Below are 27,910 nucleotides of genomic sequence, written 5' to 3'. Positions count from 1 at the left end.
GATTTTACATGCTGATAGCGTCGAAAGTAGTCCTTGAAACATGAAAAGTATGGTTTTCGACGCATGTAGCATGTAACAGTATTTTACATGACTAGGGATAAAAAAATGAAAAGTAAAGTATTAGTGTGAATTTTGTTGACCCGAGGCGAAACCGAGGTCAATAAACACACGAAAACGAGAATTTTGATTTTTATCCCGAGTTATGTAATGGATTTTACATGCTGTGTACGTCGAAAAACGTGCTTCAAACATGAAAAGCACGGTTTTCGATGCATGTAGCATGTAAAACTTATTTTCCAAGCTTCTCTCCCGTTAACGTCGTTCCAAAGGCCATATGAATTGTCAAATTTCATCCATAGAGACATAACCTCATCAATATTTATATGAATGATCTCTGTGGATGAAATCGGGTTCGTTCGGCCTGTCAAAATTCGTGTTTACAAGTTACATGGAACAAACCTATTCAGTTAGCGTAACTAACTTAGCTTTGATTTCTTTACGGCTTTGGTATGCGTATTCAGACAACGTCGGCTCACATAATTCTGCTTATGAACGGAATGTCAAACAATCTATCAATGGCTGCCATAAATTCATTCATATTTAAATCATTTTCATTTTATTTGTTCAGTGAAATCGTTTGAATTGGTTGATTTGTTTACATTCATAAAAATTCATGAATAATAATAAGAAGAACTAAATAACAATAAAGAATTAATGAATCGATTCTTACGCATGCAGCCGTAATTTCGCGATAAATTTCATCCTACCTGTTTCAACAAAAAAAAATTATCTCGAAAAGATTTACTTTAGATTAAATTTTGTCGGTTTCAATTGCGATAAAGACTTTTCCGGTTGGTGTCTATTGTCTAAAACAAAACCAAAGTTTAAGTGCTTTAATCAGTCAGTCGGATTGACGTTATTAACTAAAAATTAACCGGGAGGTCTTCTATGATCTCGGCTCTTTTGTTTGATACATAAAATTGACTTAAAATTTTTGGATTCAACTCGTGTAATCAGGTTGGTAGAATGCACACAGTATCTCTATTTTCATACCACACAAAAATTTTAATTTGCATGAATTGAAACTTGTCGTAAAAACTCATTTGTACCTGTTTGGTAAAAAATTATTTCTCGAAATAATTGGATTGCAGAGTTATAAATAAATCGATTACATAATGTTGTTTATGGTGTGAATACAGTTACTTTGAACACAGAACGTTCATGTATAATATATGATGTGTACACATATTTGTATGTTATTTAAGTTGTTCAACCGTTGTACTGAAAATAGAATTTGCATGGGGATGATGATAATGATAAATAGCGTGAGAGCTGTACACGATCGCTCCCATTGATACCAATTAAAATTCAGCTGTTACACAAATGATTGATCAAAAAACCGTCAATGTAAATGACTAAGGTCGAGAATTACCGGTGTTTCTCTAACCGGACGGTTGTTCGAAACAATAAGCAACCTGTTTCCCACCGTAATAATCCGACACTTTACATGAACCATTACTTTGCCTAAGCTTTGTCGTTATAGAACCTCTTACTGTAGAAAACACAGAAAATGACTCAATTTTCTTTGTCGTGTTTCAAGTGCAAGTGCCCACAAATATACATTTAGAAAATGGATGACATTAATGCTATAGTCGCTTTCAAGATAACCGATGTTTATCAGTCACTTAAGTACATTATACTTCAACGATTCTTTGGGAAATTATACAATTGTGATTCAGATAGTCAGTTTGTCGACTACCGTGCTCTGTTTGATAGATCAATTTAAAATGAAAGTCACGTCGATTCATATGCTTAATCAAATTTTCTCTTTGGTCGCAGTGTTATAAGATCAGTTTTTTTCAACAATGGACCGAAATGCTTGAAAAGCTTCGCATAGGAAGATTCAGTAGTTCATATAAGACACGAAACGCTGCAGAACTGGCTCGGGAAAAGAAAGTACCAACAATCGGGGTGACGGTGCTGTTCCTCGATGACTCGATAAACACGTTTACCGTCGAAGTAAGTTGAAAAATTTGCGGTTGACAGAAAATTTAGTTGAATCTTTTATTTTGTGATAGAAACGAGCGAAGGGTGGCGACTTGTTGGGTCAAGTTTTTGATCATCTAGAATTATTCGAGAAGGACTACTTCGGGTTGCAGTATATCCAGCAACCAGGAGATGTCGTGGTGAGACTGTTTAAATTTCCATATTTTAATTTCTTCACAGTCTAAATTTTTAAATTACTTTCAGCGATGGCTGGATCCGAACAAACCACTGCGGAAACAATGGGACAGCGCGAAAGGCGATTCAAATACACCGTTTTTATTTAGAGTTAAGGTAAATCAACGCTCAAATATTCCATCAATTTCATTCGACTTAAGACTGTATTCTCAATTTTCTAGTTTTACGTAACCGATCCGAGTCGACTACAGGAAGAATATACACGCTACCAATTCTATTTACAAATTAAACGTGATATATTCCAAGGGAAACTCACATGTCCATTAAATACGGCTTGTCTATTGGCTAGCTACACTGTACAATGTAAGTTTCTTGATTCAGTATCTACGAAGAAATGTATGATTTTATGGATGTTTTCTGTAGCTGAACTTGGTGACTATAATCCGTTGGAACATTTAAATGGCTATCTATCGCCGCTTCGATTGCTAGCTGAACAGACTGAAGAAGCAGAACGTCGAATCTCAGAATTGCATAAGTTACATCGTGGTCAATTACCTGCAGATGCCGAATATAATTACTTGGAGCATGCGAAGAAGTTGTACATGTACGGTGTGGATTTGCACAAAGCTGTTGATTCGACTGGTAAAGAAATTAGCCTAGGTGTAACATCGGTTGGTCTGGTTGTTTTCCAAAATAATGTTCGCATGAACGTTTTTTCGTGGTCCAAAATGGTGAAAATATCTTTCAAAAGGAAAGAATTCTTCATTCAATTACGACGTGAACCAGTAAGTGAAACAATTTTGAATTAGAAACACTCAAATCCTCCAACTTTCATTTTTCCCTTCTTAGTCGGAAAGTTATGACACATTATTGGGTTTTGGCATGGGCACTCATAAAAACGCCAAGTCTTTATGGAAGTCCTGCGTAGAACACCATTCATTCTTTCGATTGGAACGTCCCAATCGTTTACCACGCTTTCTGCCATTGTCACTGGGTTCGAAATTCTATTACTCTGGACGGACAGAACTGCAGGCGGTTCAAGAGAGTAAACAACGTGGAAAAATATCAAGGATATTCACTCGTTCGCCCAGCAAACGAATACTAACCCATTGTACGTCGAAGCAGAATGGTTCCGACAGTAACGGGAAATCGACTATTTTAAGTTTGACCAAATCTTATCGATCCCATGACAATAAAATTCAATCAAAACAGTCGGACGCATTGCCAAGAAAAGCATGGGAGTCACAAAGCGATGAGTAGGTCAATCCTGCTTGAACTAAAAAAATTTATTGATTTTCTGTTGATCTTTCAGTAGCGATGGTGGTTTCATCGAACGGTGTGCAAAATCATTTGAGTTTCCATTATCGCACAGCTGTGACTCTTCCGCACCTTGCAATGATGATCATACAACAGGCGTTGACGATAATCTCATAACAGTTCGGTTAGTAGCTGATGAAGCCGGTCGTTTTGGTTTCAATGTTCGAGGTGGTGTCGATCTAAATTTGCCAGTATTAGTTTCACGTGTTGCACCACACACACCAGCCGATCGCACAAATCCGAGGATTAGTCAGGGCGATCAAGTTGTCATGATAAATGGTTGTGACGTGAGTGGAATGCTTCACGAACAAGTTGTTTCACTGATTCGGTCAAGCACTGATCAATCGGGAGAGCTTGTTCTTACCGTTCGACCATGTGTGACCGTAAATTCAGTGTGCGATTATACCGAAGAAGAGCCAATGTATCAATACGTGCCGGACGCTCCAGAATATCCGCTGACTGGTGATGCGCTATTTTCACAATCATTGCTCCTTCTGAGTGATGGATTGGCATCAGGTGCACTTTTGTCACAATATGAGCAGTTGTACCGAAAAAATTCAGATTTGGCTATAACCGAGGCAAAGAAAACTGAAAACTTAGCCAAAAATCGATATCGTGACATATCACCATGTAAATAACGCACGATTTGCGTCTATACGAATTCAAGAATTCCATTAACGAAATATCCATTTCAGATGACTGTACTAGGGTAGTCCTTATAAAATCCGAGTCGGGTGACTACATAAACGCCAATTATGTTAATATGGAAATACCGGAAGGTGGAGTCAATCGATATATTGCGACCCAAGGACCCTTATCGACAACGACTACGGATTTTTGGCGAATGGTTCAACAAGAAAGTAGTCATCTCATTGTTATGTTAACCACTGTTATGGAACGTGGTCGTCCTAAGTGCCACCAATACTGGCCATTACTTGGCGAAGAGTTGGACATGGGAAATTCATTTTCGGTGAAATGTCTAAGCGAAGAGGCTGACGAAACGGGTAGTTTCGTATTTCGAGAGCTTGTTTTATGTGATAAATGTGTAAGTATCCTCACGAGTTCCATTTGCTCTTCGTTTGTATTCTAAATCTTATTTGTTAATCCAACGTAAAACGAACAATTTCAGTCCGGTGAGAATCGTCTAATACAACATATGCAATATTTGGCGTGGCCGGACCATGGAGTTCCGTCCGATCCACAGCTGTTTTTAGATTTTACCGAGAAAGTTCGTGCCGTCAGAAAGAAATCGTTGCTTGAAGAAATCGATCTAAGCCTAAAACATATGCGACTGATGGGCTCAGATCGTTGCGGTGATAGTGAATTGCCTTGTGGTATTGGTAGTGAAGATGGTGAAAGTCCTGAGGAACTAGTTTTACCCCCGTCAACAAGTATTCATCAATATATGAGCGCTGCTAATCCGCCAGTTATCATTCATTGTTCAGCCGGTAATGATGATCAAAATTCTCATCACATCAGTCACTGAATGCATATTCGTTTCAGGTATTGGTCGAACTGGTGTGCTTATTTTGATGGACACTGCTCTAGCCTTAATGGATGCTCGTGAGCCAGTATACCCATTAGACATAGTCCAAGGCATGAGAGATCAACGTGCCTGCATGGTACAGAATGTGGTTAGTATTGCGATGAGACGTGCTATATAATGACAATGTCATTGGCTTCCAATTATTTTCCAGAGTCAATATCGCTTTGTGTGCGAATGTATATGCGCAGCTTATGTTAAAATAGCACGATCGGATGCTATCTCGAAGTCAGAAGATTCGTAAATCTATAAGTAACAATATGAAAGTGTGCCATGTGTGAAACAACTCAGAAAAAAAAACAAAATTGTTGAAACTACAGTTGCAGAAAATAATCGTTCGGATAAAGTGTATTAAGGTAAGGAGATTAATATTAAGCAAAACATTGTGTGAAATGTTCAATTTCCATTCCTCCGTGCATCATTTCCCAATATTCCATTATTCAATCGTATAATCCTCTGCCATATAATAGTGTCTAACATTGATGCATATCGATTTAAAAAACAATTTTTTGTCTAATCTTCGTTTCATATTCTGAGTGTTTAAATTGCGTTTTCCCTTTGTTTCGGAAAAGTGTATAAGTTGTAGGAGGTCGGTAAATTTCGTAGATTGTTGACAAGGGAGTTCGTAAAATGTGGGAACGTAAAATGATTGTGAGAACCATTTGTTGTAATCTCGATAACATGTGCTTATCGATGACAAATTTTGACATAAGTTTGATGTTAGTGATAATCCGCGTTGCATTTTACTAATGAGACAGTTTGACAAAGAAATGAAATTTTCGATGACAGTAGCGAACCTGGTAGCGAATGTTCTGAATTAAATTTTTTATTTGACTTAACTCAGGTGCAAGATCTACATATTTTACCCTATGTATCCAAAGCTGAAGTTTTCAGACCTTGGTACGAGATATAAATTAATTGGCTATTTTAGTGAGATTGCGATTTTCACTAAGAATTATGTGTTGACGTAAAACTTGAAAATTATAAGTGGACTCTCCATATATTTTGTATGGAGAAGTTACTTATAATTTCCAAGCCAAAAACGTCAACTTCAACTTTTAATTATAAGTGCAAATCTCAATGTCTCTATTACTTCAGCAATTGTTAGCACAAAGAAATTCAGCGATTATTAGTCCAACAAAATATCAAGATTTGTTTTTAGAATCTACCAAACAACTTATCCATTCACCATTTCGTACTCACAATACTGACTCGTCTTTTATAGCACCCTCTGTGTAAATACCTAGTCCGACGTAGGTATAGTAGGAATAAAATCAGTTTTAAAACTTTTAAAGTCTAATAGCCCCAACAGTTTAACTAATTTTCCAACAAAAGAAAATAATTTTTAAAATAATTTAAAAAAAGAATTTCAATAAATTTGTAATTGTAATGTAACATGTAGCACCAAAATACACTTCTTTAAGTCGACATCAATTTTAGAATCCTTTGTACACCCCCGTTAATCCCAACACAAGAATCCATATTATAACCGTACTATTTAGTAAAGCATTGTAGTTTTATTAATTTATTGTACCTAAAAATTTGTTGCTAACAGATATAAATAAATGGAAAGTAAATATGAAAGTGGGAGTTTATGAAATCTTGTTCAACGATTTTCTGTGTATAAAACATGAGTAAAATTTCTGGCTATTTACGATCGATGACACCGTGGAAGGACAGATATTTGTAAATTTCGTTGACAAAGAGTTTTCCGGAAGAAAATCCTCTGAGGATTTTCGTCGAAAATTGTTCGATGATTTTCTGATCGTTTTCCAAGGATTTTTTATCGACCCTCGATTTTTAAAGGATTTTTTTTTCAATTTTCAAGGATTTTCTTGATTTTTTCACCTTCTTGACTGTTTTATAGAATTTTCTATCAATTTGAGAGTTTTGATTCGTAAAATTTTTACGGATTTTCTTATGACTGATAAAGGATTTTCCATGAATATCTCAGATCCATTTTACTTCTCGAAAGAAAAAACGCAAGCACTATTACCTGTTACAATTACTTTGCAAACTTTATTAATACTTCATCATCATCGCTTTCTTCTACAACTTCACTTTCTGCTACCACTTCGCTGGAAGCCTCTTTGAACTCATGATGGAGTTGGTGCAAATCGAATTTACTCCGATTGACTGTAACATACGGACATTTTACGCAGGAAAACAGAACCTCATTGGCAATGTCAGGATGCAGTTTTAAAATGTGACTCTGAAACAAATAGGAAAACAATTTTTCTTCACGAAATTCGTTGCAAAATGAGTTAGGGAGTTGCGGGAATCGTTAATAATTTTCACAGTGGCTCGTCATTAACAATGGGTACATACAATCCCACATTTGAAAAAAATAAAATTGAACCTGCGAAGATTGTTCTGTTAAGTAAATGGACAATATGAATATGAATGGATAGTATGAACGTGTTAAATTCGCATTTTTAAAGACGACAAGTCCAAAAGAATTTAAAGTTTAGCTATATTTCGCAATTTTACGTAAAACTTTCTTTACATCGGTTACATAACGCGTCAGGGTGACACTGTTTATCCTGTAACTGTGAAAAAATCTCTCAATCAATCGTAAGCATAAGCAAACAATTACAGCTAAATTAGCATAAAAATAACTAAAAAATACACTTTTTGACCATTTTTCACTGTTGCTGCCTAGACATGGCACATTTATTGTATGGAAATACTTTTTATGAGTGCCACAACAAAATTACCAATCAAATGTGAAAAAATGTGATTCACTGTGAAAATTATTAACGATTCCCGCAACTCCCAGAACGACTTACTTTAAATTGCTTGCTCTGGATGCAACGAAACGAACACTTACAGCACTCGTAAGTTTTTGTATTCTCGTGGATTTTTAAATGTCTTCGAAAGCCACTTCCATCGTTGGTTGAGTATGTGCACTTCTCGCATTGAAATTTCTTCGACATATTCGTGTGGTTTAGCATATGGGTCCGACAGGCAACGACCGACGAAAAAATATTATCACAGACTATACACTTGAATTCGTTCAACATTTCGTGCACCGATTTTACGTGATTGCGCAGATATTTCTTGTTAAAAAATAATTTGTCACAGAATTCACACTTTCGTATAACTCGCACCTCGTTGTGCAGAGCTCGGTGATTTTTCAACTGTTTTGCATTTTTGAAAGCTTTCTCGCAGGTCTCGCATTTATAGTTTCGGTCGTCTAAATGAATTTTTTTATGGGTATTTAGCAGTCTAGAGAGAATGGGTGTCTTAAAATCACACGATTCGCAACTGTACAGTTCCATATCTACTGAATGTTGTCGCCAGAGATGAGTGTGAAGAGTGTTAAAATTACGAAAGTTGTTTTCCTTGCACTTGGGACAAATGATTCCATTCTTTTGGCTTTGATCGTGACATTGCTCGTGAAAACTCAATACTTTGGAGCTGCTGAATCTCATTGCACAATTTTGCGTGCACTGATACTTGATGGCACTGTTGTCTTTTGCATTGATGGAATTTACTGAAAGCATGAAAATAACAGAGATTAATCATTCAGTCTGTTTGCAATATCGGCGATTAAACAAAGTCAGAATGGTCTATTTGCAGTGAGAGGAAATGAATGTCTATTGATACTTACAAGTGTAACGATTGTTCCTTCCACCCTTTGGTCGTCCAATAGCCTTTTTCCGTTTGATCGCTTTCTTCGTATCGTCTAGCAGAAACACTTGAACAACTTTGGTGTTATCGGTGTTAACACACTGATTATCGTCTTCGTCATTGCTTTCGATAAGTTCAACCATTTGGTTTTCATTAATTGTATCAGGCAGCACTTCACTTGCTTGTTTATCACTGTCATTAGTAGGTTTCATTAGGTTGCTTACAACATAAATCCTTCCCTTTGCAGGCTCTTCATTCTTAGACAATTCCTTTGCGTCTTGTGTAATTTCTTCCGGAATGATTGCACAATTGGTTGGTGTGTTCAGTCTTTCATCGTTGAATGTACTGCCATTGTCGCGATTTTGCTCACATGAATTGATAACTTCTTCCGCACAAACAAACAGGATTTCCTCATCGAATGCTTTTTCGTAGTCGTAAATATTGCCCATATTCCTTTCAGCGCCGTCGCAGTTGTTGTAATAGAGTTGAGTCTCTGTATTTCCGTTCATTTGTTCCGTTTTATTTACAGCCTTTTCGTCAATCGATGATGTGGTTGAATCTGTGATATTCTCCAAATTTATAACGCTGCTCGTTGGACACTCTGTTGAAATGGAATCCAAATGAAAATCGGAACCATTCGATGGAAAATTGACGGCATGCATGTCTTGGAACACAGGAAATTGCAATCTATCGTTGTCATTGTTCTGATAATATGTGACAAAGTCCTCGATGACAGATTCCAGACATTGGTCGTTGTTGATGGTATAGTCTTCAATTTCGTTGTAGTTTTCATTGGTATTCTCAATGGTAGATGACACACGCGTCGCATCTTCTTGGTAATTTCTCGAAGGTTTTGAGCCTGGAAAATCGAACAGAGTTCTTCATTAGTTTGATTAAATATTTCCTCCTCAATGGAATCGTTGAAACAATTCTATCCAATCTCTCCACCGAATTAAAAAAAACAATAATTTTAAAACCGAGCAACAGAGAATTGTTCAATCAACTCACCTCATTTACATTCATCAAATTAATATCGTCAACAGTACGAAGGTGCAACATGTTCTTCTTAGCTACCGGAGTTGTTGTGATTGTTTCTTTCAAGATATCAATGTTCTTTATGAAAATCTTCTTCTGCTGCACAGGCTGTCGATTTTCGTTCATCGACTTACCCGGCGAATATAGAAATGATGAATCGCAAGGGTTACGAACGAACGTACTCTGTGTCTGTTTACCAAATGGAATTATATAATTTCCTGAATACAACGGTTGAGGCGATGTGGATATGAAGTGGTTGCCACTAGTCTGCAATATAATGGGCTTCGGTAGGATGTCAACGTTTTTAATGAATATTTTGCACGATTTCTTCTTCGGTTGCAGTTCGTTCATAGAATTGTCAAAATCTGCACTGAAATTTTGATTTGGATAGCTGGTCTGAATGCTGGTATCTGATGTAGGCGGTGGAGTGTCTATCAAATTTATTTGTTGCGTCTCGCATCGAAAATCTTGAATGCCGTCGAATAGAAATTGATGACCCGTTGAGTAGGTGGGATTTTTCAAATTGTTCACATCCTTAACAAATATTTTGCTTTGAAAGTCGCTATTAGCACCGCTTTCCATCAAAACATCACTTTGTTCATTGAGTTCATCGTCAATTAAATTAATAAAATCATCCGGAACGTCATCGTACAGTTCAACGGGCATATTCTGCTCGCTTTCTTTGGCATAATGGTTTCCTTCGTTGAAATTGTTGAATAATTCCGATCCACTGCAATCAGTTTCGTCTGTGCGAAATTCAGGTGCCTTAAGAATTGACAAATTCTTTAAATAAATTTTTTGCTTTATCGGTGTCGCCAATAAATTTTCGTCGACATTTTCACCATCCAACACCATATTTTCCACCAAATATTTGATCTCGTCGTCACTCATTTGATGGTCCTTCACCAAGTGCACTTTCAGGGAATTTTGCGAATAGAAAACATTGGGACAACCGAAACATTTTAGCGTCTTAAACACTGATGTCTGTTCCCGTTGTGGTGATTCTTATCGACATGTTTATCGAGTCCACTCTGCGATATGCTGATGAATGGACACTGATTGCATTTAAAACATTTTATGGACGATTTTGGACGTGCAGTGATTAGTGTGGGTGGTGTCTGTTGTTGCGAGCATATATTAGCGCTGGGTATAGTTGTCGTTACCGTAGAACTTTGAGTACATATCGTAGACTGCGTTGAAGGTAGAGATGTTGTGACATTTTCCACTTCCGACTTAATTAACTCGGATTTAATTTCTTTAGTCTGTTGTCTACTAATCTGATGATTCGTATTGTGACAAACTGGAATTTGTACAAAAATTGGCAATGGACCATCCTGGTGCGGAGGTGGATATAAATGGTCTGTGAAAGATGTTGATGCTGTGACTGACTGTTCTGGGTCATCATGGAACGATGATAGCTAAAAAATAGAACGTCTGTAACATACTTGTTAATATCTGGAACTAGTTCCTTACATCACTGATTGACGAGTAGATCGATTGGTCAACATTATTGAAAGAAATGTTGTTGAAAAGGCTCATCATTAAATCGGACTTAATCTATTTTGTTTTTATAGTGGCTATGACAGAAAATTTGAGTGTTGATAATGACAGGAGAGAACCGAGAGCGAAAATTAACCACTTGACAGAACGTTTCGAAAAGTACGGAGAGATGCCGTAAGTATCAGTTTGAATATTAGCGCTGCGGAATAAACGTTTAAAGTGTTGTATTGTTTAGCATCATAGTCCTAAAGTAGCTCACATTGTAACACGAAATAGACCTAATTCAATTTTTTTTTTGTTATACTGTCAATCTTGAATCTTTACAGGAAAGCAGAGGAGAACAACGAAACATTTTAAATTAGTTCTCTTTCGCGTTGCTTGGTGTAGCTAGATTAAGGAGGAAGAGTGTTGTTTTTGCCAAGGTGGATATATGGGCGGAGGTAATGCCACATATAACCGAATCAAATGTGTTGGGTACAAACGCCATCTCTCGCTTTCTTTAAAAAGTCTAAAGTTCTTAGAAACATAGGTCATCTGCCTTGTGATAGGCGCAATATTTTGTGAAACACAGGCAAATCAACCATTTTAAAAAAAGGTGTCACTAGCGTCGAACTAATGAGCTATACCGCGCGTCTGAATGGTAATACTTCCGCCCACATATTTACCTTGGTTTTTGTTAGAATCACAGCATATGCTAAAAACACCTAAAGCGAAATTGACGTTTTATGTGTTCTGTGACAGTATAAATACAGAAATATTAGGCAAACATCCTCTTAGGTAATATTCGCATTTGTGTGAACCTACAGTTAGTTAGTTCAAACATAAGACTTACTGCTCGTACACATAGCGATGCGAAAGAGGCCTAATCCATTTTGTTTATATTCCAGCCAAGTTTGACTGGAATACAAAAGAAAAATTTGGATTAGGCCTCTTTCGCGTCGCTATGTGTACGAGCAGTTAATATCCGTATAAAAACGTGAACTTTTTATTTATAAGACTGAGTACAAATTTTAAATAAATTCGATCTAATTATACCAATACCACACCGATCATTATTATCTTCAAATGAGCAATGGAAACCATAACTTATTGAACAATGTCATCAGTTTTATACCAGTGGATTTTGATTCTTGCACTTTATAAGCGGAGTCAGCACTTCCTTTAGATCCTTAATGCCGTCTGATGACATTTCTGTCATAAATAAATTTCAATTATTTGTGTATTCATTGGCAAACTACAATCCAACCTTGCAAAAGTTCATCCAATTCATGTTCATTGGAAACATCGGGAATGTTGACATTAGTGGCTCCTGTCAGTATGTTCTTCACAGCCTCTTGAGTTCCTAATAAAATTAGTGGAACTTTCATTGATCCAAGTTCCTTGTATAATGCTTCTAAGCCCCGTACCACAGTATAATCAAATTCTAAGCAAAGAGAGAAAAAATCGATTTCAATTTGCTTTCGAACAATTCCTTTGAATTATCTACCGTTCAAATTGCGGCAATCCAATACCATTGGTAAATTGCCATGTTGTTTAACAGCATTCGATATGCCATTACGGACCCATTCAACGGCCGGAAAATAGAGTAAGCTATGCTTCGGCCTAACCAATACATATTGGATGTTGGAAACAGTCTACAAAAACGAAATTCTGCTTAAAATGTTAGAGCTTTCGATAGAATCTTACATTTGTCTTATTAATCGATAGACCGGGTCTAGCAGCTCTCTGAACGACAAAGGCAACGTCTGTGAGAACTCCAGCTAATAAACCGAATTCCACCCCAACAATTAAACTGAGGATGAATGTGACCGATCCAGTTAGAAGTTCTCGTTTGTTACATCGCCACAACGGTTTCACGACTTCATATTCAATCATAAACATTACCGCCGAAATTATAACAGCACTCAAGGCTGCTTTCGGAATATATCGGAAGTATGGGGTTAAAATTCCCAGTGCCAGTAGTACCAGCGCACCTTTAATTAAATTGTTTTAGATTATTCTAGATTATTTCAGTCACTATTACTGATAAAAATATTCGATTAAATTGTTTTAGTTGCTTTAGATTTAGTGTTGAATGGGCTAAGTCTCCAAAATCTACTAATTCGATTATACTTACTTGTGTACAGACCACCGTAAGGTGTTTTGACACCGCTGGCGTGATTGACTGCAGATCTAGAGAAAGAGCCTGTAACTGGTATAGATGAAACAAAAGATCCAAAAACATTAGCCAGAGAAAGAGCAACCAGTTCTTGTGTTGCATCAATACCACTACCACCAAATGCTTTTGAAATCGCTACATTGCCCAGTACAGCTATAACCGGAACTAATAAGACTGATGATCCCAATTCACTTATCTATGTAAATTGAACAAATGAGAAATGTTTTCACAATATTTCGTCTTTCAATTGCCTAACCATCCCTCCTAAATTCATATCGACCATAGTTCCATTTGCACTTAATACAGTCGTTTGCCATCGTGGAAATGCAAAATCAGGAATTCCACTCCGAACAGTGCCGGTTAAAATAAAGGGAGATGTTCCTGAACGTTCACATTGAAATGCAATAACACTAGCCACTAATACAATCAAAGCATTCCGAGCTGTAGCAATCAACCATAACGCAGAGTGAAAAATTCGTCTTTTTTTCTTCGCATTAGCCGGAACTTTAATGTCCTTTAGTTTTCGAAGTAATAGAAGAATAATTACGGAGCTGATTCCGAGTACTGCATCACCTAGTCGAGTGTTTTGTAGATTTCCAAAGAATGACCCAATCGTACTTATGAAATCCGTTGCTGAATTACCCTGGATTCCTAAAAGTCCCTATAAACTAGATCTTAAATAACTGAAATACGTAGTAAATTTACTCATTAACTTATGTAAAAACCTTTAACTGTGATGATGCTATGATTACAGCCGTAGCACTTGTGAATCCCACACTGACTGGCAAAGAAATTAAATCAACCAGTGCACCTACAAAAATATTATTTTCTGGTTACAATTCTGACTTTCACTTGATTAAAAAAGACATAAAAAACACGATATTCGATTTTCCTCAGAGTCATCTTTTATACTAAGATTCATGTATCAACAATGTCAATACCCTCTCTAGTAACCTAACTACATTTAAGGTTGTAAAACTACAACGCAGTCTTTGCATTTTACATACAAAGTTAAAAGTTAGTCAACAGTGTATGATGAGACCAAGCGGTTTATTTTACTCTGCCGTGGAACAAATGAATAAGGTCATATTTGGACAGCGTCAAAACGAAGTTTGTTTGCTAGAGAGGGTATTGGCATCTTACCAATACACGAATGGTATTAAATTTTAAACATGTTCATTTTACGTGCGGTATTTAACAAAGTTGATCGTGTTAGCTCGGGTATATAGTTTGATTGTTTATTTTCTTATTTTGTCTCTTTTAAGTTTAAGTCCAAAGTTAAGAAATATTTAGCATAATAACTTTGCGAAAAAATCACTTCCGCACAAACAAAGTAAAGAAAACAATTAAGAAGTGGTCAATGCATAGGTAAAATGATAAAACACCAAATTCAATCATTCAATCAGCATTATTGTAATCAAAGAGATATTGACTAAATGAGCTGGATGCGATGGTAAACTTGCATGCACTATATTAAGTATACCGAACATAACATACGTTTTGACTTATTACAACATTTTTGTTCTACAAACCTAACTTCAAAAATGCCATTAGCATCTCAACGACACCTGCCAAAAAACACAATAGAATTGCTAAATGTGGACCAGATTCGCCTCCCAGTTCGGTATGTCGTCCAGTCATAAGTGCTAGTAGTGCAGTCGGCCCAATGGTCAAGTCAGCACATCCACCGAAAAAAGCGTACACAATGCAACCAACAAACGCCGAATATAAACCATATTGTGGCTGTAATCCAGCTAGAGTCGCATACGCTAATGCCTGCGGAAGTACAGTTAACCCAACTGTTATACCAGCTATTGCATCTGATATTGCATATTCATATGAATAGTTTCTGGCCCATCTAACTCCTGGGACGAATCGTTGCAGAACTTTCGATGAGCTCATCTTAAGCCTGCAAAGTAAGAGATATAATGATGCTTCCGAGGATTTACTGTAGGACTTTATTGAATTTTGGTATACATATGAAGCGGTGGGCATTACATCTTTCTACTGCAACATAAATTCTATTTAGTCTGACAAAAAACTACCTTAGTTCAAACACTTTCAAATATACAAAGCCGGCAGTTTAGATATACCCGGCCGGCGATATTGCATTTCATTGTTCGTATATCCGGAAAAAACTTTAAATTTTACATTTCGCGCTTAGGAACATGTATATAGCAGTGCTATATTATAGCACAAATTGTGTAACTGCAACACTGCCGATATGAATAGATTTATTTATTTATGCGTAGTGTGCATCACATCCTACAACAGTCAAGAGATGAAAATAAAAATAGCAAAACCGATGCCGTTGCAACCATGTTTTCACATTTCAGAAGAGTGTCTAAAATTTCATCTTATAACTTCATAATATCATTTTGATTAAAAAAAAATTTACAGTAAATATGATCGCATCTATAGGTAAAACACACCTCTCCCTGTGTTTATTTAGCGTTCGTGAGATTTTAAAGAAAACTCAATTTGAGGATTTTAAATTAAAAAAGGAGAAAAATTGAATTCATAGATTGCATCTTCTATTAAAAGAAAAATTTAAGCTTGGTGAGAAACACTTTTGATCGTGGAAATTACGATGTGATTTGTGTTTGTAAATGTACATTTCCATTGATGAAAATTACCACAATTACTACACGCTATAATGTAGAGTTCACCGATTTAACTTTCAAACCCGCATATAAAGAGGACAATTGACGATTTACGACTTTCGCTTCTCCTTCAATGGTTGAATTAACAACACAGAATTTGTGCACATTGTATGCTAATTTAAATGATTTCAAGTAGCACTGTACTGAAGTACGATTATATTCGTATTTAGTTGTCTCTGTTGGAACATATGTTATTATTGTACACACAAGCTATAGGCAGTAATATTTAAAAAGCAAACAAATTCTTCCAAATGAATGAATAAGTAAAGTAAGATTTAAAATCAATGCTTGAAACTTCGATCGATGGTTGTCTTCACACTATTTACTTACTTATTTGAAATTAAAACTCTATTTAAAAGCTCCTACATACACATCCTTTCCAAATTTCACGTGACTAAAAACTCAATTACTGACTTAACTCACAACGGTCGGTTAACTATCGTATCAAAACAATTCAGTAAATGTGATAAAATTAGATCAAAATATAATGAACTTTTCAATCGAACATCACACGACCAAAGAGAAACGGCGAGTAAATTAACATTAAATGATCATGAATCGTATATTATATGCGACAAAACTCTTGGACAGACTCTTCGTTCACAAAAAGAATTTACAATAGTGCACGGCTTTTAACATTCTTTTTGTGTTGTGGTGTTCTCTAATTCAAAAAAAATCTGAGATAGAAATGAGCTGATGGGCTTGAAACTGTAGACACGTAAGTATGTGAAAAAAAATCTCTACAATTTTGTTGATGTACTGTTTTCTTTTAAATGGATTTTTGTTTAACGACTCAAGTATCATTACTTCTTTCGCTATCGTATAAACAAAATATGCGAATTTTTATCGTCAATGTATGACAAAAGTGATGTCACGAATCACGTGACTCATGTTGACTCTTAACCGAATCATATATGTTAGGAGAATTCCGTTCATTTTATTTATACTGAGTATATCGCGTATATTCTGAGTATATCTAGTATAACGAGTATCCCCCAAAAACCCTAAAGGGTGAAAGTGTGACGCAAGTCCCTGTTTCTACTTACAAAATAACTGATATCGCTGAGGGTGACGCTTTCTGCGCCTCAACGCAAAAGTTTTATCAACAAATAATTGACCAAAAAAATTTAAGAAAGAAACTTTTAGCAAAAAATGCGTCACAAGTGGCAGATGTTGTGGAAACTAATGTTAGGAAAATAGTTAAAATAGGGAAAAATATGTCCTGAATCATCTGCCACATGTGACGCAATTTTTTCTAAAATTTTCTTTCTTAAATTTTTTGGGTCAATTTTTTGTTCATCCATCAAAAAATCCGGTGGAAGTTAAGAAGTGCCAGAGGAATCATTTGTCATCCTAAAATTTAGGAACCAACCTCGGAACACCTCACTTATATCGAAAACAACACAAATCCATCAAAAAATCAGATGGAAGTTAGGAAGTGCCAGAGGAATCACCTCTCATCTCAAAATTTAGGAACCAACCTTGGAACACATCACTCACGACGAAAATAACCCAAATCCATCAAAACACCATTCCCAACATTTACCAATCATAATTCATAATTACTAGCTGAAAAAAAAAAATCTTCTGACACACACACAAACACGCTGTTATATGGGCTGCTAGGAATCTCGCGCCGGAGTGATTCACAATGATACACAAAATGCCATATTGTATAAGGAGAATGTCACTTTACGAGTCATTGTGAGTGACGCCAGCGCGAGATTCCTCATTACCGTTATATGGCATTGTATGGAAACTTCCGGGAGTCCTAGCTCCCAAAAACGCTTGCATACCCCCATATTTTTTTAAATCTTATTTTAATCTAGGGCCCGAGATTGAGCTATAACCAAAATTTCAGGAAAATCGTAAGAAACGTTTAGGAGTTACGAAATCGTCCTTTTTCATAGGAACTAACTAACTAACTAACGTAGCCAATTTGAGTTATCTAAAAATACGAAGTTTTTGCTTATTTTCATACAATCATCAATATTTCGAAGTTCAATATCTTGGCCAATTTTGAAGCTTCAGTAACGTATGATAGCTCGTTGAACTCGTATGGAGTCCTTAGATTAGATATGTTAGTTTGGGGCCATTGGAGCCAAGGGGAAGAAGTCAAAAAGTTGCAGTAAATATGCTCCGCCGTCCTCAAAATTTTTTTTGTAAAACATTTTTGGTAGTGGACTTGCGTCACGCCCGCTCACTAACGTGCGTGCATGATATCTTCGTATATTCCGTATATCGAGTATAAGTCGCACGTGTTTGACAACAGCCACATGTAGAAAAATGAAATTTACGCGATGGATTTCGATCAAACAAAATGCCAGTGTGTAACTTGTGATCTCAGGAGTCTGGCAAGGTTATTAGTTTTTCAATAGGACCAATATCGGCTTGTTCTATTATTCATTAACTCAACGTTAACGTCGTCTGCTTCAACGCTATGCATGTATTGCATGTATGTACGATCACTTGCATCGAAATGTTGGAGTGAATCCTGTGTAGATCAATTGTTGCGTCATTTAACAGGACGTTTGGAATCACTGAAAATATCCCCACCTGAATATTATAAGTCTGGAAGACTTATTTTCTCGGAAATAGGACCTGGTTTAAACAATAAAACTAGAATTTAATTTACACAGAGCGTCACATAAAAACTGTCACATAAAAATAATTCGCGTATTCCAGTTATAATTATCGAGAATCTACTGACTCGGAACTCCTTTTGATTGATATCTTTGCAGAATTCTTTACTCAAATTTTCTCATAACTCTGGAAGAATATTTTAAAACTATCCACAAGTCGTAAGACTAGTCGTAAGTCTTACGGGAATCGTCGATATCGGAATAGTTGCTGTGTACTTGCTTAAAGCAAGTTGCTTTGGAATTGTGTACTTGTTGCCCAATTATACACGTTTCTTCTTATTAAATTAACGTAAAATTTATTCGCATTATTTACAAGATCAATTCGTCCAACTAACAGTCTTAAACATTTTTTTAAATTTTACATCGACTTTGTAGATATTTCCCGAATTAAACCCTAAATGAACTCTTTAGCTACGGCGGATGAAAATGAAAAATAATTACAAATTCAAATTAAACTATTTGCACCAGCTGTAAATAATTTATAAAACACTGTTTGAACCATTTAGTAAAGTAAAACTTCGTAGGTGTAACTTTGATTGTATAAACCTAATCAATATGGTTTATATTGCATCAATCAGTTAATGAAATATGGAACAACTAATGAAAAATAAATTCGGTTGACAATTACGTCAGTAATTGGGGATAATTGGTAGCAGCAGGGCTATATTAGATAACCATCTGTCCAAAATAATTTTATATCCAAAATCAAAACGTAACAAAACCATAACATTTCAGTTGCTCATTAGTTCAAAGGCATTCGAAAGTATTTGTTAAACACTCTGTTCAATAACATGAAGTACGTGATAATTGCTACACTCTTCAAGCTACTTTCGGCAACAGTTTGGATCCGGCAAAATCTGGAAGTGAATCTAATCAAACGATTGAATGAATATTTCTGCTTCGATCACAACATCTTTCTTCTGGACTCTTTGAACGAACACAACCAACACATTCTTGCAATGGATAGGAGCGATGGGTCCATTTCACCTCAAACAGTTTATATTGTCGATCGTAACGGTACGCAACGCATGCAGATGGAAAATGTGCAGACCAGCAAAACCCCATTTTTAATTGTTGTCGCTGCCGAGTGTTTTAAATTTGGAAATGACACACAAATGCTGGATCAAGTGATCTCAATTCGACAGCTCAACCCCAATGTGAAAATTGGTGCATTTTTCGTACACAACATCACCGCAATGGAGACCGTATTGCAATTGTTTCAATGGAGTCGGAGCAACCGGATTCTGAACATTTTTTGTGCATTTTACTTGAACGTTGCGGAGGACGCTACTGGGTCGTCATTTACCGTATTTCGTTTCGATCCATTTGACAACGCACTGCTCCTAGCATGAACACTACTTTGACAAACGTCGAATTTGGAGGCTTTTGTGATGAGAGCTACCGCTTAAGATTGATTGTATTGTGTGTTTGAACTCACACAACTAAAACAAGTCACCTATCTTCACGAAAGAAACGCAGTGCCTACTGTGACTTCATCAGCCTCCAAATATTTCTTATGTTCATGCTAGGAGCAGTGCGTTGATTTGACGCAACGGTTTTGCTTAATTTGACTGGAAGTGAATCACTTCAGAATTATTTCCCAGATGAAATACCGAATTATCACGAGCATCCGCTTCGAATTTTGCAACAGTATGACTCACAATTTAAGAATTATGAACCCAACAAATTTCAATTTAACTTTTGGCAGAATATCGTTCGCGTGTTCAATGCATCAATTTCGATGACATACATAGATGAAGCGGCTTACATCAAATCACGGGTTAAATTTTTTAGCTCTTTAAATGTAGATGTTACCCAATTTACAATTAACTTAAACGGAGATTTCGCCGGAGATCCAAAATTGGGTCCATTTGCTGTCACACGGCTTGTGTTGTTAGTGCCTCATGCTCGACCATATGCAAGCTTCATCACCTATTTACAGAATACAACGTGGACAGTTCTATTCGCTTACACTTTACTTGTGACCGTGGCAGCATCGCTTCTATTAACGGTCTCTGGTTATTTGCATACCAACAAAATTTCACTTTTACAATGTTTTGTCGACGTTATAAATCTCTTAGTAAATGACAACACAGCCATCAATTATGGACGACTTTATCGTGCCGATGTTTATATCGTTGTACCTTTAACTTTCACCGGGTTAATTGTGGCAAACGGCATTTTGTCCGTCTTTAAGAGTTATCTTACTTTGCCAATTTATGAAGGTCAAATCAAAACAATCAACGAACTATTCGAATCCCGAGTACGGATCTCGGCTCGTGAAATAACCTGGGCAAATGAAACAATTGAATTGCTAGAAAATCTAACAAGGCATTCTGGCTGGAACGAAAAAATACAACGGACAAACATGGATATATATTTTAAAAATTTGAATGAATTCAACGATTCTGTAGCATATTCTACGTTAGACTACTCTGCACGGTATGTGTTGACTGCACAGAAACGTTTAAACTTGAAAGCATACTATTTGATAGACACGGTTTTGTGTCCATACTTCCTAACGTTTGATGTAGACTCAGATTTTCCATACATCGAGGCAATAAACATGGTCAGTCACCGTTTGGCAAGTGCCGGATTAATCAGAAAGTGGCTTAAAGAAGTAGATGAAGACGAAATCAAAAGGATAACGAAATTAAACCTTGGTCGTCAATTCAATAGTAGTGACCAATCAGATAGTGATTTTGGTATGATGACTATTGTTTGGTGTGGATGGCTTGCCAGTATATTTGTGTTCATTTGCGAATTAATTTGTAACAAAATTCAGTCACAAATCACAAAATTGAAGCAGACACTTCGGATGCATTATAATTTGGCCACGCAATAAATCTTCCAAGAAGCCCCATTTCTATACATTTTTGGTCAATTTCAGCAAAATCGTAGCATTATAATTTGATCGATTCTATTCATTTAATTCATTTTTAAATAATTGTAGTTTTCAAAGAAATCATTTCGAAAACATTACAGTATAAAAGCTTAGACATGTGCATTTGAACGGTTTACCCGCAGGTCCACCGCGCTAATGCGTATGTGTAAGCTTTTATACTGTAATATTTTCGAAATGAATAGAAAGAATCGATCAAATAATAATGCTTCGATTTTACTTTAAACTGTGGTTCCGTCCGTCCATGTTTACTATCTTCTAAAGCTTTCTTTAGAATTTCTTGAAATTTTGGAAGTAGAAAAAAAAATTGGATGGAACTGGCCTCGTTTGGGAGCTAGGGCTCCTCGAAGTTCCCATATAAGCCCCATATAAGAACACCTTTAAGTGTGTGTGTGTGGATGTGTATGGTAGAACAAATTTGTTCGCTTTTGGTAAACTCTGCTCAACTTAAATTTTTTTCCTGCATTTTTTAAATTTTTCAAAATTTTTTCAAAAATTTCAAAATTTGTTTTAAACTTTGTAATTTTTTTTTCAAAATTTTCAAATTTTTCAAATTTTTTTAAATTTTTTTATGAAAAGAATTTTAAAGGAAAATGAGACAATCATCGAGATTTTTATGGATTAATTTTTTTAGGTATGAGTACTTTTGTAATTAATAAAGTGTGCAACGGTTATTGCTTTTTGGTAAAAAGTGAGCTCGCGAAATTTCTCAGTTTTCGCGTTTTCGGATGGAAGATATTGAGGATATAAATTGCTACCAAATAACATAATATAAAATCAAACCAAACTTCCAAAATAACTGATATCAGTCAAACACACTAAAAGAGTAAAAGTGACGCAAGTCCCTGGGTATACTTTCAAAACAACTGATATCGCTGTAGGTGACGCATTCTGCGCTTGTACGCAAAAATTGTCAAAGCAAAAATTAGGCCAAAGAAATTCTAGATCTAGAAGAAAAATTTTACCAAAAAAATTTTGCGTCACAAGTGGCAGATGTTAAGGAAAGTACTATTAAGAAAATTGTTAAAATAGGGAAAATGATGTCCTGAAAGAATGTACAAATGAAAAGTAGCCGAATCATCTGTCACTTTGTGACGCAAAAATTTGTTGGTAAAATTTTTCTTCTAGAATTTTTTTGGCCTAATTTTTGCTTTGACAATTTTTGCGTACAAGCGCAGAATGCGTCACCTACAGCGATATCAGTTGTTTTGGAAGTATGACCAGGGACTTGCGTCACTTTTACTCTTTTTAGTGTCTTTTACTCTTTGAGTGTTTTTGACTGATTTGAGAGCCAAAAATTGATAAAAAAATGATTTTTAAAAAGAGGAACAAGTTTGAGTAACCGAAAGAATATCTTAACGTTGATATAGTTACAAAAAATAAACAATTCCAGGCCCTATGAAGAATTCCAGGCTGAAGAATGTTAAAAACAAAATTTATGACGATCTTTTGATTGCAGCCTGATCATTCAATCAACTTAATCTGATATGATTGATCAACTTAATTCTGAATAAACGAAATCTAAAGTACATTTATTTGTTAATGACGACGTAACTAAATTATTTAATAAAAAATATAAAAGCTTGTTGATAAATAAATATTAATTTGGAAAAATTGTACTGACACAGTTGAATTCACTATTAAAGAAGTCGATGAAGTCGATAAAAAGAATCCGCACACACTGACAAAAAAGAGTCGAAAATCTTACCTGTCACAGGTAACTTTGTCTCCAGGTAATCCACAATAGCTGCAACAGCTGTAGCTTCCTATACAAAAAGTACAGCTGTGACAGGCAATGTCACAGGTAACTTTGTCTCCAGGTAATTCACAATAGCTGCAACAGCTGTAGCTTCCCATACCAAAAGTACAGCTGTGACAGGCAATGTGGATTACCAGGAGACAAAATACCTGCGACTAGTAAGATTTTCAAATCTTTTTTGTCAGTGCATCATGCACATTTTATGAAATAGTTATTTATGACATCGAGTGCGAAGTACTTTATTTGGCTCTAGATGTGTAATTATGACACGAGGCCGCAGTCACACGAGGTCAAGTACTTCGCACCGAGATTCATACAACGTTTTATGCAACAGAACGATCTAAAGCAGAGTTGGATCGGTTATCCGAAAAACCGAAAATTTCGGTTCGGATTGAACCGAACCGAGAATTTCGGTTCGGATTGAACCGAACCGAAATTTTCGGTTTTTCGGATAACCGATCCAACTCTGATCTAAAGTTCGCAGTTTTCGAACATTATGATCTAGTTGCATAAACAGCTTTTACCTGAAGTTATTTGTATTTATTCTTTCTTCCTTCGCTAATTTTGCCATTTTATTTATTTAAAATCCAACCAATTAACAGCGCTATACGTTCAGTTATCAACTCCCACAGATTTCTTCTCGTATCGGAAACATTTTCATTGATCATTTTGATTTTGGCTCACCTAGTTTGTGTATATTACGTAGGTGGAAGCACGGGGTTTCAGGGGGTTTCGAACATTTAGTTTTTTCATGTTGCAGATATTGCAGTGTCAAATTCTGTTCAAGATGTGACATATTTGCAAGGTATTGGCCTTTTTCACAAAGTATAATCAGCGTAACCTTCGTAAAAAGAATCTTGAATCTGACAAGAGCACGTGTGCCAACGTGTAAAAAACAAATGTTCAAAACCCCCTGCTGAACCGTGGCGATCCTCTTGTCAAACGGACAGTACATAAACAAATTCCATCATTTATTATCACAGTATTTCTGGTACTTGGTCACGTAAGTGAGTCATGATCATGATAGCACGAGTTTGAATGTGTGTGTGAGTATATCATAGTGTGAATGTTTCACACAAGAATATATACTTACGAGCGCTCCCATTCAAACAAGTGCATTTGACCAAGTGTGTAATATATATAACATGCGTCACGGGCCGAGCATAAGGGAGTTCTGACATTTTTCTACCCTTTGTATTTGTTTTGGACGATTGATTACGTTTCTGCGGAAAAATATGTGTATCCTCTCGAAGGATTAACAACGCAGTGCTTTAATGAGCCTTAAACTCTTCGTTACACAAAATCTGGTATGCAACATGATACTAAACTGGTTGTTTAGGCATCGGAAGTAATTTGTCAACCTCAGCTTCGCCTCGGGTTGACAATTAACACATCTAATGCATAAAAAACCGTTTAGTATCTGGTTCACGCCGTAAGTGTGAAACTAAAAGACCACTTTTGGTTGATACTGAACAGGCGAATCTTTATTGAAGTAAGCTTGACCATGGCTCTCACAAGAGTGACTGTTAAAAGAGCGAAAGGCCCTTGTGTATGTGTTTGACTCCCGTTCAACACAATACAACACAAAAATATTGGCAATAATCGCGTCAAGACGAATGTTCTAAAGACATAAGACTAAACCATCCAGAGAGATGCTAATATGACGACTGGGTCGTTCCGTCGAAACATCTCTCTGAAACCACCTAAACTGAACTAGACTAAAAATTAACGCAACTTCTGCATAGTTCGAAAAAAGCTCGAAAAGTCATAAGGTGAAATGGGTGAAATCGAAAACGCAGAATGAGTAGACGTCAAATAATGTCAAATAATTCTCGCGTTTTGTTGGTGTTTTGATTTTACTCGGCTCTATGTTCAAAAACAACGATAGTTAAATAAAAATGATTGTCAATGTAACTTAAATGACGTGTCATAACATTGCGATTATCACATAGAGGCTAAAAGTGCATATCAAATAATATTGATAAGAGGTGTGACAAAATGAGTCGAAATATATTAAAGAGCAGTATTCAGAATGCCTCCTTCAGCATCGTTTTTCAGGTAAGCATTGAATAACAATCGACAATTATTATAAATTTAGAATGAGCACGCTTACAATGCATCTAATATTAGAACCCATCTGCTCACAATTTTCAATTTCAAAACAAATATTTTGAATGGCACTTCTACATCGTTTCCGTGTCGTACTCATTTTGGTATAGTAACAAATTTTCATATTTATAGACTTCATTGTGTAATTTGTGTGCGGATGATGTGTTGTCGATTGATAATTTACCAATTAAGTCACCAACAATTCTAATTTAGATATTCTGTCGGTGTATAACATTTGGCATCAATGCTTTTATTGTACGTCGCGTTGGACGCGATGTTTTGGGCATTATGAATGTGCGTCTTCTTCTCCTGGAAAGTACGTTGATTTTCCTATCGCGAGAAGCAGTCAGCCGGGCATCGTTAAGTTCAAGAACGCAAGAGAAAAACAAAAGTACATGGCCGCAGTTAATCAATCAAATTTGGATCACGTAAGATTCGTATACGATTAGCCTGTAGAGACATTGATCATCAATTAATCTTCAACTGCAGGGTTCCAATTTGTTTCATACTTGCATTACCTGGCATTTTTATTTGGATAAATTTTCTCACCGAAGTTGAAGAAGTTTACTCCGCACAATACAAATTCGGTTGCTATGCTATTGCAATTTCTTGCATCATCGAAATGTGCGCTGAAGCACCAGTATTTATCGGACAAGTCTTTTGCTTTGTTAAACTAAAAATCGTTATGGACACACTTCACATACTGGTGCGATCGTTAATCTTCATCACCGCAGTGCTTCAAGATAGTAACATTGCCATTTACGCTTTTGGCTTCGCTCAGCTATCCAGTGCGTTTACCATAATTATCGGCAACTACCTGTTTTTCCACGTGTACATCAAGAAATTGAAACAGTATCGGTTGGATGTGGCCAAAAAGACTGACGACAACGAGAAAACGATTCGGTTACATGAGCCATATTACGAGAATATGGACGATTTTCCATTTAACAGTATTCTTGAGATGATACCCGGTGTAATGCAAAACACCGGCACTTATTTCAATTCGGATTTGAAGGTGCTGGTGTGGAGTTTTGCCAAGCAAGGAGTGTTGAAGCAAGTGTTAACTGAGGGCGAAAAATATGTTATGTCGTTGAGTCCAGTGCTTTCGTTCAGTGAACAGGCCACATATGACATTGTTAACAATATGGGCAGCTTAGCAGCAAGATTTATATTTCGACCCATCGAAGACAGTAGTTACTTTTATTTTACACAAACAATAGCCAGAGATGTTGCTTTGAAGGAACAAAATCGGGTTTGTTGCACACAATAATTTGTGACGATCCGTTTCGTTTGTTAATCGAATTTTTCTTTCAAGGATAAAGTTAATGAGACTGGAGAGGTTTTATCAAATATTTGCAAAGCAGTCACATCCATTGGACTATTAGCGTTTATTTTCGGTCAAAGTTATGCAGGAACCGTGTTACTCTTGTATGGTGGATCGGATTTTGTCGGTAATGGTTTACCAGAATTTTTGTTGCGATGGCACTGTTTAGCGATTGTCCTGTTGGCGGTTAATGGGATCACCGAAGGATACATGTTTGCAACTAATACCAGTAAACAAATAGATACGTGAGTACCACATTCAAGTATTGTAAGCAAAGCTCATATTATTCTCAGAATTATTTGACTGTTTTTTGGAAATAAATTTGAACGAAACACATTGAGAAGGAACGTTAATTGCATGCCCTAGTCTCTGTTCCACCATTAACATCCGACTCTGGAATTAAACAAACAATTTTTGTCGTCCAACAGATACAACTACTACATGGCCATATTTTCGGTAACATTTCTCCTACTATCGTACCAACTCACAAATCTGTTCGGACCAGTCGGCTTCATATTGGCCAATTGCACAAATATGATTTTTCGCATTTCGTATAGCACATTTTACATTTACAAACAATATCAGCCAATCAAACTGAACCCATTAAATGGTATACGTCCGGGAAGGTTATTCTTCATCGTATTGCTGGTCATGGGAATCGTATGCAAGGTGTCTCAGGTAAACAATAAGTTTTTGACTTGGGTTTGATTGGACTTATGGAAGTTTTTATCTTTTTGTTTGATTATTTTTTAGAAAAGAGTTTTCGAGAAATCGATAGTTGGTCATCTGCTTATCGGTGTAGTTTGTACAACAATTACACTCCTAGCATGGGGCTATGAAAATAAACATTTGATTCGAATAGGACTAGACAAGTACAGAGCCAGTAAGGAAAAGAAATCGTAGAGGATATGGACGAGATTTTTATGTTGATTTTCCGCCTTTATAAGGGCTACGTATGCAATCTGTGATCGCACAAATAAGGTCGAAAAATTACAAAATCATATCGACTATGTCCCGTCGCGAAAATGTAATGAATTTATTGAATGTATTTGTAACGACACAAAAAAATCGAAGTCACAGTTTGCATATGAGTAGTCCTTTATAGTGTCTTGTTGCTGTACTTATTAAAGCTCCTTTTAAGAAA

At 36.2% G+C, this 27,910-nt stretch overlaps 3 protein-coding genes and 1 pseudogene across 5 annotated transcripts; 2 read left to right on the top strand and 2 right to left on the bottom strand.

Annotated features, from left to right (window-relative positions):
- The first annotated feature begins 24 nt into the window (after nucleotides 1-24).
- LOC119073155 (protein RFT1 homolog) lies at nucleotides 25-27,910 on the top strand. Its single transcript, XM_037178457.1, has 8 exons — nucleotides 25-29; nucleotides 2,991-2,998; nucleotides 25,310-25,391; nucleotides 25,656-25,870; nucleotides 25,932-26,694; nucleotides 26,758-27,011; nucleotides 27,195-27,444; nucleotides 27,520-27,910. Exons 3-8 carry the CDS (start codon nucleotides 25,332-25,334, stop codon nucleotides 27,667-27,669), a joined length of 1,692 nt encoding a protein of 563 aa, XP_037034352.1. The 5' UTR covers nucleotides 25-29; nucleotides 2,991-2,998; nucleotides 25,310-25,331; the 3' UTR covers nucleotides 27,670-27,910.
- Nucleotides 574-5,447, top strand: LOC119073144 (tyrosine-protein phosphatase non-receptor type 4-like). 2 transcript variants are annotated; one of them, XM_037178443.1, is made up of 12 exons: nucleotides 574-1,017; nucleotides 1,840-2,019; nucleotides 2,079-2,186; nucleotides 2,251-2,337; nucleotides 2,403-2,544; nucleotides 2,605-2,966; nucleotides 3,031-3,437; nucleotides 3,497-4,128; nucleotides 4,194-4,543; nucleotides 4,628-4,946; nucleotides 5,002-5,132; nucleotides 5,196-5,447. In XM_037178443.1, the coding sequence occupies exons 2-12, from the start codon at nucleotides 1,876-1,878 to the stop codon at nucleotides 5,283-5,285; spliced, it is 2,772 nt and encodes a 923-aa protein (XP_037034338.1). In that variant the 5' UTR covers nucleotides 574-1,017; nucleotides 1,840-1,875; the 3' UTR covers nucleotides 5,286-5,447. The 2 variants fall into 2 exon arrangements, with proteins under 2 accessions (XP_037034338.1, XP_037034337.1); XM_037178442.1 differs by having other exon boundaries at nucleotides 575-1,017; nucleotides 3,494-4,128.
- On the bottom strand, nucleotides 7,037-11,351 carry LOC119073171 (annotated as a pseudogene).
- LOC119073150 (sodium-independent sulfate anion transporter-like) lies at nucleotides 12,029-16,735 on the bottom strand. 2 transcript variants are annotated; one of them, XM_037178451.1, is made up of 9 exons: nucleotides 16,361-16,735; nucleotides 14,900-15,276; nucleotides 14,093-14,178; nucleotides 13,624-14,028; nucleotides 13,326-13,563; nucleotides 12,896-13,182; nucleotides 12,696-12,843; nucleotides 12,456-12,632; nucleotides 12,029-12,400 (listed from the first exon to the last, which is right to left on the bottom strand). In XM_037178451.1, the coding sequence occupies exons 2-9, from the start codon at nucleotides 15,267-15,269 to the stop codon at nucleotides 12,318-12,320; spliced, it is 1,794 nt and encodes a 597-aa protein (XP_037034346.1). In that variant the 5' UTR covers nucleotides 15,270-15,276; nucleotides 16,361-16,735; the 3' UTR covers nucleotides 12,029-12,317. The 2 variants fall into 2 exon arrangements, with proteins under 2 accessions (XP_037034346.1, XP_037034347.1); XM_037178452.1 differs by having other exon boundaries at nucleotides 16,445-16,735.

The sequence above is a fragment of the Bradysia coprophila genome, unplaced genomic scaffold, assembly GCF_014529535.1.
Source record: "Bradysia coprophila strain Holo2 unplaced genomic scaffold, BU_Bcop_v1 contig_138, whole genome shotgun sequence".
Taxonomy (NCBI): domain Eukaryota; kingdom Metazoa; phylum Arthropoda; class Insecta; order Diptera; family Sciaridae; genus Bradysia; species Bradysia coprophila.
The sequence above is the reverse complement of the archived record's forward strand: the minus strand, read 5'-3'. Positions and strand labels throughout refer to the sequence as shown.